The 13,459-nt window shown below is 40.7% G+C and overlaps 1 protein-coding gene across 1 annotated transcript in view; it reads right to left on the bottom strand.

The window, feature by feature from the left end:
- Positions 1 to 13,459, bottom strand: part of LOC115423522 (retinoic acid receptor alpha-A-like) — a 46,516-nt gene that overhangs the window by 11,261 nt on the left and 21,796 nt on the right. The window contains exons 3-5 of the mRNA XM_030140377.1: positions 8,652 to 8,793; positions 5,532 to 5,692; positions 2,755 to 2,931 (exon numbers count right to left, since the gene is read on the bottom strand). Of these exons, the coding sequence (XP_029996237.1) occupies positions 2,755 to 2,931; positions 5,532 to 5,692; positions 8,652 to 8,793 (480 nt within the window). The remainder of the gene's footprint in view (positions 1 to 2,754; positions 2,932 to 5,531; positions 5,693 to 8,651; positions 8,794 to 13,459) is intronic.

The following is a 13,459-nucleotide window of genomic DNA, read 5'->3' as shown; positions in this document are numbered from 1 at the left end:
AAATTAGGGTTTCTCCACCTTTACTGAACTAAGCCCCACTAATGGCATCATGACCCCACTGGTGCCCCCCCCCATGCCCAAAAACATTTGTGGGGGGGGGGGGGGGGGGGGCTGTAAGAAAGTGAAAATGAGTTCCCCTCACCTTATAATTGACTATCAGCTGCCCCCCCCCCCCGAAGACAAATTTGTGATTGGGGTGACGGATAATATGCCCCCCCGCTCAGAGACCTGACACATGAACAGTGGTGGTGAGGGGGCTGTGATTTATACTGCTGTGATGTCCAACAGTGGTCGCTAACGCACCCACACAACGATGTCACCCCAAAAAATTGATTCTTGATTCTCATTTACTACGATTCAGAATCAATTTAAAATGTCCCAAAATCGATTTTAAAAAATAAAACCAATCCGCCGGCAGTCTGCCTCTGTTTACGCAGGACATCCTGCTGTCATCACGCAGCCGGTTCTGGAACATACACATGCACGGTAAACACCAAAACAAAGAGGAAACTGATGGAGGAGGAAGGCAAAGATTTGGACTCCTTTTGGTTTTCAGTGATTGGAAGACCGAGGCTGACATGAGCTTCAGGGTGTACGGTTTGGAAAATGCAGATGAAGCACTTGGGGAACACCGCAAATGCACAGGCTCACATCAACAACATCAGGGTTAGGGTTAGCAGTTAGCGATTAGCAGTTTGCACAATTAGTGGTTAGGGTTAGTGATTAGCCATTAGTGGCTAGCACATTGACACTAGGGCTGAGTATTGGCAAGAATCTGACGATACGATACAAATAACGATACTAGGATAACAACATGATATGTCATGATACTGTTAAAAAGGCAATTTTTTTGCTGTCTTTTTAAAAAATGATTATTTCCTTGAAGAATTGAATTACACCAGAAATCTGCACAAATACTAAACACATTTTTATTTGATCCCAACAGGATCTAATGCTATATCACAAAATGTTCAAACTGTGTTCAAACTGAAATTCTGTTTTACAGACATTCCAGTTTCAGATCCTGTTCAAATGTTCAGATTCTATTAGTTCACAACTAACATCAGAACAGGATTTGAGTTCAATCCCATCAAAGGAAGGAACATTATTGAATAAAAGACTGTGAAATAATAATAAATAAAAGAAAAACAAAAAGCAAAAATGAACCTCCACAATATCTGCATTTGATTAAATACCTAAAAATGTCGATACAGTGCTTTTTAATATCGATACAGTATTGTGAAATGAAATATCGCAATATATTGAAGAACCGATATTTTCTTACACCCCTAATGGACACGCCATCAAATGGCATTAAATAACACACGAAAGGATGAAAATGCATATGTATAACACGCTGAATGCAATAAACTGCCGTCTCATACAACACGATTTCCTGCGCTCAGTCTGTCAGCTGCATCAGCCAGAGCTGAAGGACACAGTGAAAAACAACATTATGTCACAACTTATCATTTAAATACATGTGCATTAAATCTTACAGATCACAGTGGATCTAGAACCAGAGTGTTCCAAGAGCGTCTGTGGCCTGTGGAATCAGACTGCCACCCTCCTGTCCACAGGTTACTTTTTAACAATCTAAATTAAATACTCTTACCGATTTGAGACGACATAATTTTTTGCTCATTTTTTCTTTTTTTTAATCTATTAAAAAAAAGAGACGACATAGTTGAAAAGTTGAAATAATTGCAATTTTTCATTCGTTGTCTTCTCAACTTTTACTCCACACGACGCCATCTTTGTTTTGGCTGGAAGTGCGAACCACATGATCCCAAAGCACTCGAAGTCTCCAGAAACAGCCGAGCGCGCTCCATGTAGCTTTCTAACACGAACTAGTCAAAGAAAAAAATGAAAGAAGTCTGCTTGGAGCGTGCAGTTAGGGCGGGAATGGAAATGGTGCTGATGAGAGTAAAACTGTGAATAAATGGATTGTTTTATGTAAGACAGTGTCTTCCAAGAGGAAGCAAGAGATCATCAGGGGCCAGCAGACACTGTTCGGTTTCCTACAGAAGCAGAGAACAGGTATTTACCCACAATACATCTAGATCTGCGCTGCAAACTGTTGTTCTCTCCACAAACATTACTAAAATAAATCTCAGGTCATGAATGTAAAGATTCCACAGATATTTTGTATTTGTTCTATTAACTTTTATGAATGAGTGAAATGACAAAATACAGGGGAAATTCTGGCCAATTTTTTTCATGTCTGGACTTAGAAAATATTCTGGGAACACTCTGTACAACGGCACATAACTTTAGTGAATGTGTAGAATTCTTAGGCCCTGCCAAACTGAAGAAGGCCTCCAAGGAGCTGGCAGAGGAGGCAGAGAGGGCGGCTTTTTGGCTCTGGATGAGAAGAAAGGATGGGTGTGGGGAAAACGAGGGTCCTGGGGGAGCTGCAGGGGGCGGTAGGGAGACGTCCCTACTGTCGGCTCCACCACCGTGAGATGTTCCAGGAATAATGGAGCGAAACACCAATGAAGGGTGGCTCCCGGCTGATGACCTGCAGCTCCCCCACAGCCGCTGTGGTGCGTCAGGTGGAAACACCCGGCAGGAAACCCTTACCTGTGCTTATACCTTAAAATTATAGCATTACAGAGTTATTATTTATAAGTGATGATGCTATTATTGTACCAGTACGATCCTATTGGTCTGTGTGTGGAACCTGAACTACGATGACCCCCATGATTGTTTGTATCTTCAGTGTAAATATTGTATTTCAAGGGTTAAACTCACTAGAATGTCGAGGCAGGCGGCTTTGAGCAGCGTGATCTGATCTGCGATGGTCAGCGTGGTGAAGCCAGGCAGCTGTTTGGCGAACTCCACTGTCTTTATGATGCATTTGGTGGACAGTTCACTGAACTTATCCCACAGACTGACGTCCAGAGCCACACGGTGCTCCGAGCTGTTATTCTGCAAAAGAGACCAGAAACAGAAGGACCCAGAGGTCCACCTTTAACCCTGAAAGACCCAGAGGTCCACCTTTAACCCTTAAAGACCCAGAGGTCCACCTTTAACCCTGAAAGACCCAGACGTCCACCTTTAACCCTTAAAGACCCAGAGGTCCACCTTTAACCCTGAAAGACCCAAACATCCACCTTTAACCCTTAAAGACCCAAACGTCCACCTTTAACCCTTAAAAACCCAAACGTCCACCTTTAACCCTGAAAGACCCAAACATCCACCTTTAACCCTTAAAGACCCAAACATCCACCTTTAACCCTTAAAGACCCAGAGGTCCACCTTTAACCCTGAAAGACCCAAACATCCACCTTTAACCCTGAAAGACCCAGAGGTCTACCTTTAACCCTTAAAGACCTAAACGTCCACCTTTAACCCTGAAAGACCCAAACGTCCACCTTTAACCCTGAAAGACCCAGAGGTCCACCTTTAACCCTGAAAGACCCAAACATCCACCTTTAACCCTGAAAGACCCAAACATCCACCTTTAACCCTTAAAGACCCAAACATCCACCTTTAACCCTTAAAGACCCAAACATCCACCTTTAACCCTTAAAGACCCAAACATCCACCTTTAACCCTTAAAGACCCAGACGTCCACCTTTAACCCTTAAAGACCCAAACATCCACCTTTAACCCTTAAAGACCTAAACGTCCACCTTTAACCCTGAAAGACCCAAACATCCACCTTTAACCCTTAAAGACCCAAACATCCACCTTTAACCCTGAAAGACCCAAACATCCACCTTTAACCCTTAAAGACCTAAACGTCCACCTTTAACCCTGAAAGACCCAAACATCCACCTTTAACCCTTAAAGACCCAAACGTCCACCTTTAACCCTTAAAGACCCAGACGTCCACCTTTAACCCTTAAAGACCCAAACGTCCACCTTTAACCCTTAAAGACCTAAACGTCCACCTTTAACCCTTAAAGACCCAGACGTCCACCTTTAACCCTGAAAGACCCAGACGTCCACCTTTAACCCTTAAAGACCCAAACGTCCACCTTTAACCCTTAAAGACCCAAACGTCCACCTTTAACCCTTAAAGACCTAAACGTCCACCTTTAACCCTTAAAGACCTAAACGTCCACCTTTAACCCTTAAAGACCCAAACGTCCACCTTTAACCCTTAAAGACCTAAACGTCCACCTTTAACCCTTAAAGACCCAAACGTCCACCTTTAACCCTTAAAGACCTAAACGTCCACCTTTAACCCTTAAAGACCCAAACGTCCACCTTTAACCCTTAAAGACCTAAACGTCCACCTTTAACCCTTAAAGACCCAAACGTCCACCTTTAACCCTTAAAGACCTAAACGTCCACCTTTAACCCTAAAAGACCCAAACGTCCACCTTTAACCCTAAAAGACCTAAACGTCCACCTTTAACCCTTAAAGACCCAAACGTCCACCTTTAACCCTAAAAGACCCAAACGTCCACCTTTAACCCTTAAAGACCTAAACGTCCACCTTTAACCCTTAAAGACCTAAACGTCCACCTTTAACCCTTAAAGACCCAAACGTCCACCTTTAACCCTTAAAGACCTAAACGTCCACCTTTAACCCTAAAAGACCCAAACGTCCACCTTTAACCCTAAAAGACCTAAACGTCCACCTTTAACCCTTAAAGACCCAAACGTCCACCTTTAACCCTTAAAGACCTAAACACAGCGTGTGTCTTCGTGTGTGTTCATGTGTGTGTGTTCATGTGTGTGTGTGTTCATATGCGTGTGTGTTCATATGCGTGTTCGTGTGTGTATGTTCATGTGTGTTCGTGTCTGTGTTCATAAGTGTGTGTGCGTTCATGTGTGTTCATATGTGTGTTCATGTGTGTGTTCATGTATGTGTTCGTGTGTGTGTGTTTATGTGTGTGTTCATATGTGTGGTCGTGTGTGTTCATGTATGTGTCCGTGTGTGTGTGTGTTCATATGTGTGTGTGTGTTCATGTATGTGTTCATGTGTGTGTCCTCGTGTCTGTGTGTTCATGTATGTGTTTGTGTGTGTCCTTGTGTGTGTGTGTTCATGTGTGTGTGTGTGTGTGTTCATGTATGTGTTCATGTGTGTTCATAAGTGTGTTCATGTGTGTGTGTTCATATGTGTGTGTGTGTTCATGTATGTGTTCATGTGTGTTCGTATGTGTGTTCATGTGTGTGTGTTCATATGTGTGTGTGTGTGTTCGTGTGTGTGTTCATATTGTGTGTTCATGTGTGTGTGTTCATATGTGTGTGTGTGTGTGTTCATGTGTGTGTGTGTGTGTGTGTTCATGTATGTGTTCATGTGTGTTTGTATGTGTGTTCATGTGTGTGTGTTCATATGTGTGTGTGTGTGTGTGTTCATGTGTGTGTGTTCATATGTGTGTGTGTGTTCGTGTGTGTGTTCATGTGTGTGTGTGTGTGTGTGTGTGTGTTCATGTGTGTGTGTTCATATGTGTGTGTGTGTTCATGTGTGTGTGTTCATATGTGTGTGTGTGTGTGTGTTCATGTGTGTGTGTTCATGTGTGTGTGTTCATATGTGTGTGTGTGTTCATATGTGTGTGTGTCCTTGTGTGTACCGTGGTGTATTTTCCCAGCTGACACAGTGAAGGAAACGTGTCCTGATGAGCTCGTCGGACTCTGTCAATCATCTCCTCTGTGTCCGCTGACAGAACGTAAAGCTCCGCCTCCAGCGGCCTCTTCTCCTCCTTCTTCTTCTTGGTTCTGTCATTGCGGACAACTGTCAGTCCAGGACAAAACCGCTGCATTAGAATCTGTCATTGAACATGTGAGGTCCCACAGCAGCCGTGGTTTCAGAACACACACTGAACTTCTACTTTAGTGTTTAAAGCAAAGTGAACATGAAGAGATGTTTCTGCAAAGAGTCGGACAGTTTCTAAAGATAAGTTCATTAAATTAAACTCTCTGTTCGTTGTCCCTCTGGAGGATAAAGCGCTTCAGAAGGTCAGAGAACATCTAAGACTACGTTCACAGCAGGTCTAATGAACAAGTCCGATTTTTGGGCGAAATCTGATTTTTTTTCTGCATTGGTTCTTATTCCACATCAAATGCGACTTCTGTCAGTTTTGAGTCTGACCTGAATGTGACCCTGAAGTGACCCACATGCACTAAAGAGAACCTGAAGTGACCCACATGCACTAAAGAGAACCTGAAGTGATCCACATGCACTAAAGAGGTCCTGAAGTGACCCACATGCACTAAAGAGAACCTGAAGTGACCCACATGCAGTAAAGAGGTCCTGAAGTGACCCACATGCACTAAAGAGGTCCTGAAGTGACCCACATGCACTAAAGAGAACCTGAAGTGACCCACATGCACTAAAGAGGTCCTGAAGTGACCCACATGCACTAAAGAGGTCCTGAAGTGACCCACATGGACTAAAGAGAACCTGAAGTGACCCACATGCACTAAAGAGGTCCTGAAGTGACCCACTTGCAGTAAAGAGGTCCTGAAGTGACCCACATGGACTAAAGAGGTCCTGATGGAAGACCAGACCACGCAGACACACACTGTGTTTACAGTAGGGATGTAACGATATGAAAATTTCATATCACGGTTATTGTGACCTAAATTATCACGGTTACTATTATTGTCGCGGTATTGTTGAAATGGGCTCAAAATGTTCAAAAACTACTTCTACACTAACAAAAAATAATGTAACCATGCTGTCTGCTGAAACAAAAAAAACAAAACAAAAAAACTAATAAAATAAGACGTACAATGTACTTTCTGTGGTAAAAATGTGAATATATTAAACATTATGTCAACATCAAACGTACAAATGTGCATTAAAGATGGCACCTTATATATGTGTGTGTGTGTGTATGTATATATATATATATATATATATATATATATATATATATATATATATATATATATATATATACACACACACTGTATGTTTTTCCTCCGCTCCTCCTCCTGGGACGCAGAATTGTTGTCGCATTTCAATGACATAAAGATCAGATAAATGTGACCTGGCCGTTCAGACTGAAGCCGCATTGGAAAATACTACATACGTATTAGATTCAGGACCACATATGAAAGTGGTCTGGGTCAGATTTAGGACCACATATGAAAGTGATGTGGGTCAGATTTAGGACCACATACAAAAGTGGTCTGGGTCAGATTTAGGACCACATACAAAAGTGGTCTGGGTCAGAATTAGGACCACATTAGAAAATGATCTGGGTCAGAATTAGGACCACATATGAAAGTGATCTGGGTCAGAATTAGGACCACATACAAAAGTGATCTGGGTCAGAATTAGGACCACATACGAAAGTGGTCCGGGTCAGATTTAGGACCACATACGAAAGCGGTCCGGGTCAGATTTAGGACCACATATGAAAGTGATGTGGGTCAGATTTAGGACCACATATGAAAGTGATCTGGGTCAGAATTAGGACCACATACAAAAGTGATCTGGGTCAGAATTAGGACCACATACGAAAGTGGTCCGGGTCAGATTCAGGACCACATATGAAAGTGGTCTGGGTCAGATTTAGGACCACATATGAAAGTGATGTGGGTCAGATTTAGGACCACATACAAAAGTGGTCTGGGTCAGATTTAGGACCACATACAAAAGTGGTCTGGGTCAGAATTAGGACCACATTAGAAAATGATCTGGGTCAGAATTAGGACCACATATGAAAGTGATCTGGGTCAGAATTAGGACCACATACAAAAGTGATCTGGGTCAGAATTAGGACCACATACGAAAGTGGTCCGGGTCAGATTTAGGACCACATACGAAAGCGGTCCGGGTCAGATTTAGGACCACATACGACAGTGGTGCGGGTCAGATTTAGGACCACATACGACAGTGGTCCGGGTCAGATTTAGGACCACATATGAAAGTGGTGCGGGTCAGATTAGTGCTGTTCAGACTGTCTGTACCAGATCAGATCCAGGTCATATATGGGTATAAAAATCAGATTTGGGCCACATTCGCTTACGGTCTGAACGAAGCCTTAGTCGTCTTAATAAGATACTGCCATGAATACGACACTTAATTTAACCATTATCAAATAAAACCATATTAAAACCATCTCATCATATCCCAGCAAAGGAACAAGCTTGTGTTTGTTATTTTAAGAGTAGGACCATGCGTAACTAGTGAACACTTTAGTTTAATAAGGTTAAATTTATCTGACATAACCATGTTTTATTGTTTACATTTGGCATCATCTCCCCTTTCGGTCTGTTATGGGCTGAAATAAATAAACATTGAGAAAAGAAATATTTTGGAACTGCCACAAAAGTAGCACTGGGTCTATATGGGTTAAAAAAGAAATAATAAATAAGTAAGTAAGTGAGTAAATAAATAAATAAATAAATGAATAAATACTTGATGTTACTGTACCAAGGAAATAAAATGCTAAGAAAATGTTCCATGGTGTAACTGAAACACAAAGTAATAGAGTAATGTATGCAGGCCAAGTGAGCAGTGTGTGGGTCATGTGTTACCACTAAACCACCACCAGGGGGAGACAAGAGTCCAGGTTCAGTCAGATGAAATGCACAGTGACAGGGTGTTACCTGTGTTATTCATTCTGCTTGATGTGTTTTAGTTCTGACTGGGCTCTGTTCTGCTGATGAACGCCTGGTTGTGTCGTTACTTACTTCATTCATTACTTACACACACACACACACACACTCAGTGTACTCACGCTCTTTGGACATGCCCACGTCGAGGCATTTCTGCAGCCGACAGGACTGGCAGCGGTTCCTCGTCACCTTGTTTATGACACACACTTTGTCCCTGTGACATGTGTACACCATGTTTTTCTGGATGCTCCTCCGAAAGAAGCCCTGAGACAAACAGAGACAGGACGAGAAAGGACAACCAGGGTTAGCTGGGTTACCGGGGTTACAGGGGTTACCAGGGTTACAGGGGTTACCGGGGTTACAGGGGTTACCGGGGTTACAGGGGTTACCAGGGTTACAGGGGTTACCGGGGTTACCGGGGTTACCGGGGTTACCAGGGTTACAGGGGTTACCAGGGTTACAGTAACCCAGTGTTTTTCAACCTTGGGGTCGGAACTTCAAATGGGGTCGCCTGAAATTTCTAGTGATTGCTAAAAAATAAAATAAAAAAAAACTTGAAAGAGACAATCACAATACATTAAAGACATGACAAACTGTGGTTGTGAAACTGAAGCTCTGTGGTTCTGTTTCTGTGTCAAATGTTCATTGTGGTCAGTTTCAGATGCTGCAGCTCTTTCATAATTCATAGTTTCAGTTCTTGTTTGTTCAGTATTAACTGTCCTCCTTGTAAATCACAGCTGGACTGACTGGACAGATCCTGACCGAGGAAAAGCACATTCTCCCTTTGTGCAGTAATCTACACCTGGATTTGCTGCTTCTGTCCATAATAATAGACATTATACAGACTAAATGTCCTCTAAAATTAACTTTTATTTGCAACATAGTATAGCAAACTATTACATGGTCAAAAACAAATTGATTTTAGCAAAAAAAAAAAAAAGTCTCCGTTTTGAATGTGTGAGGTCGCCAGAAATGTGTGATGTTAACATGGGGTCATGAGCCAAAAAAGGTTGGGAACCACTGCAGAAACCCTAACCCTAAACAAAAGCTCAACAAACCACACAAGCGTCTTTTCCATCGGACATCTGCGTAAAACTTTACTGACATTAAACTAAATGTTGAAAAAACAGAAATGTGTAATGTTGGTTTTTGCATTACATCACAAATGTGATCATTTGTTTATCATCGCAAGTCATTCCATAAACATGAATGTAATTAGAAAAGCACTAGGAGAGCCCCCCCCACACACACACACACAATCACCACCAAAATTTAATCATTTTTCTTTCTTTCTTTCTTTCTTTCTTCCTTTCTTTCTTTCTTTCGGATCCCCATTAGCTGTACCATAGCTGCAGTTATTCTTCCTGGGGTCCTTAAAATACTTTTTACAACTTGTCAGTGTGAATAACATACAATATAATCACACAAAACTATTTTCACAAACTACATAACATACAAAAAAATAAACATCAGACAAAAGTACAGACAGGACAGCTCCTTTAGGTCAGTGGTATAGTATATACATGCATATAGTCAGTTAACCCAGGTATCAGACATTTATGGTCAATAGATGTTTCTTGACTAACTTCTTGAATTTCCTTTTCCACTTTTCTTGTGTGATGTGTTCCTGTAGTTTGTTCCATTCTTCCATTCCTCTGTTTATTAACATTCATTTCATTGCATTTGTTCTTCATTTGGGTCTGTGTAAAATTACCTCTGGTTGCCTGCCTGGTTGCATAGCTATGTCTATCTGAACTAAAACAAACATTTTTGTACAAGATGGATGTTTTTTTTGTTCTAGTAATATTTCTAAAGAAAACCAGTAGTGAATAAAGTCATCTTTTTTTAACAGATAGTCAGTTCCAGTGGTTCTGCATCACAGTAACATTTGTTGTGTAGCCACACTGTAGCGTGGTGCGAACGGCTCTATTTTGTGCAATTTGCAACTTTTTAATATTTTCTAGTGTCGTGCATTTGACCAGACTGCTGGACAGTACTCCAAGACTGACAGCACTAAGGACTGAATCACCAGTTTAATTCAACTAGGTGACATAAAAGCTGCACACCTTTCGACCACACAAACTTTATTCCCCATCTTGGTCGTCATATTATCAATCTGTTTAGTCCAAGACTATTTGTTATCTGACATAACTCCCAGTAATTTTGTGTCTTGAACTTGTTTCACAGATATTTTATTTATGATGAGATTCAATTCAGGTTGATGCTGCAGCTCACAGGTGTCAAACATGCGGCCCGGGGGCCAAATCCGGCCCGCCAAAGGGTCCAGTCCGGCCCTTGGGATGAATTTGCAAAGTGCAAAAATTCCAAAGTCAAGGCTTTTGAACTTGTGCAAAAATGCAAAAATTACACTAAGGTATTATCAGTCCTTTTATTTCAGGTTCCACATTCAGAACAATTCAATCTCCAGTGGGCAGGACCAGTCAAATACTACCATAATAACATAGAAATAATGACAACTCCAATTTTTTCTCTTTGTAAATGTAAATATTTTCATGTATTTACACTAAAACGAAGATTAATTTCACAAAAAATGTGAATAACCTGAAAAAATATGAACAACCTGAAATGTCTTAAGAGAAGTATGTAATATTTTAACAAGATTCTGTCTGTTATTAAACGTTTTGTGTGTTTGTAGATCCACTGTGATCCGTAAGTTATAATGTACATGTGGAAATGATAAACTGAAGCAGAATAGTGTTAAAATTACACTTATTTTTTCAGTTTGTTCATGTTATTCACATCTTTCGAAAGGATAGTTTGTAGATGTAAACCTTTTCATACTGTAAATTTACTTTTTTCATTCTAAAACATGGAGAAAAGTTTGGAGTTGACAAATAATAACATAATAAGATATAAATTTTACTGGTCCAGCCCACTTCAGATCAAATGTAGTTGAATGTGGCCCCTGAACCAGAATGAGTTTGACACCCCTGCTGTAGAGAATGACTTGAGCCAAATATAAAACTGTTTGTTTTTCATACATTAAGAACCAGCTCATTGTTCCTTATCCATTCAGTCACAGATTGTAATTCCTTCTGTAGGGATAGATTTAACTGCAGACATGTGTTCCTTGTGCCAGTATCAACATTTGATGAAAATTTAATCAAAGTCCATCCATAAGTTTTTGAGTTATCTTGCTAACAGACAAACAAACAAACAAACAAACAAACAAACAAACAAACAAACAAACAAACAAACCCCAATGAAAACATCACCTCCTTGGCGGAGGTAAATCTGTGTCATTTTGAATCTAGAACGCTGGTTCCTCTTCTATCTGCTACTAAATTCTAAACTGATGTGGTTTCCTGCTGTGTCCACACATACACACACACGTTTGGGTTCAACTCTTCTTCTTTTGTTCTAATGTCTGTCAACATCTTTTTTTTTTTTTTTTTTTATTCATGTGACTGTAGTTGCGGAAAAAGGTCTTTCCATTACAGTTTTGCACGATATACCAGTTTCGCTACGCCTGAAAAACCACGTCTGGCAAGTGCAAAAACTTTTCAATGACAAATGAGAGTTTTGGGGAAATGGTCGTTTTTCCATTAGACAAATTTTTATGCACAAGTTATTTTCATTCAACTTGAGGGTCAATGGAAAAGCAACTACTAGTCGCAAGTACTAATCACTTTTCCATCTGTGCAAAATATTACCCATATTTGCTAAAAGTCGAAAAAACAGAAGTGCATCATGTCGGTTTTTCCATTAAATCACAAATGTGATGATTTGTTTATTTATTATTGCGACATGACACGAGAAGTCATTCCATAAACATGATGAAAAAACCTTAATCTGGTGTTGATTTACAGATATATTCATTATTCTTCTATATTCCTCCTCTATCTGCTACTAAATTCTAAGCTGATGTGGTTTCCTGCTGTGTCCACACATACACACACATGTTTCTTTTAAAACTCTTCTTCTCTTGTACTTTTGTCCATTTGTGTATGACTGAGGTAATGATGAAGATGATGGGACGATAACGTTTCTGTTCCGTTTGTGTCAGACATTATGCTTTGTAGATGTTTTTGTTGAACTAGGACACAGCAGTGACACTCTGGAACAGGTTTAGTTCTGGTTCTGGGTCTGTGACAGGAAGAGAACAGTCTGTTAGTTGGGTCAGAACCGGTCCAACCTTGACCCAGACCTCCAGAGTCCAGAACAGGATGAGCTGCTTTCATGTTTAATCCTTTGTTTTGGTCGAGGAGTGATGAGTGTCCCAGCAGCAGCTCAACAACAGCCCATGAACAGCCCTGATATCACAGCACACACTACTGACATGTGTGTGTGTGTGTGTGTGTGTGTGTGTGTGTGTGTGTGTGTGTGTGTGTGGGATTAGACCAGAGGCTTACAGAGCGATGGCAGGTGTAAAGGTCACGACCTCTGCACTGAGCTACGATACACGACCATCTGCATCATCTGCTGTATGTCTGTGATTCACAGGATTTATACAGATACATAGATCTATAACAGATAGATCTACAAAAGATAGATAGATCTGTAATAGACAGATCTATAATAGATAGATAGAGGATAGAAGCTTTATTGTTATTGCACAGTGAATACGACATTGCACTTGGCCTCCATATAAAAGAAACACAAATAACATTCCAACTACACTCTTCCCACACATAAATACATTCATCAAGCACAACAAACACATCATTATTAAAATATTTCTGTATAAAAGTGCAACTGTATAAAAAGTGCTTCTGTATAGAAGTGCAACTATATAATTAAAGTACTTTATAAAAAGTGCATCCGTATAAAAGTCCTCTTGCTTGGATTTTTAAAGTGCTGGTGTCTGTGGTGTGAGTCGGTGGTTTAGATGGTGGATGGCTTTGGGGAAAAAACTGTTAATGAATCTGGTGGTATGTGTTCTGATTGGCCTGTATCGTTTCCATGAAGG

The sequence above is a fragment of the Sphaeramia orbicularis genome, chromosome 8, assembly GCF_902148855.1.
Source record: "Sphaeramia orbicularis chromosome 8, fSphaOr1.1, whole genome shotgun sequence".
Taxonomy (NCBI): Eukaryota; Metazoa; Chordata; class Actinopteri; order Kurtiformes; family Apogonidae; genus Sphaeramia; species Sphaeramia orbicularis.
The sequence above is the reverse complement of the archived record's forward strand: the minus strand, read 5'-3'. Positions and strand labels throughout refer to the sequence as shown.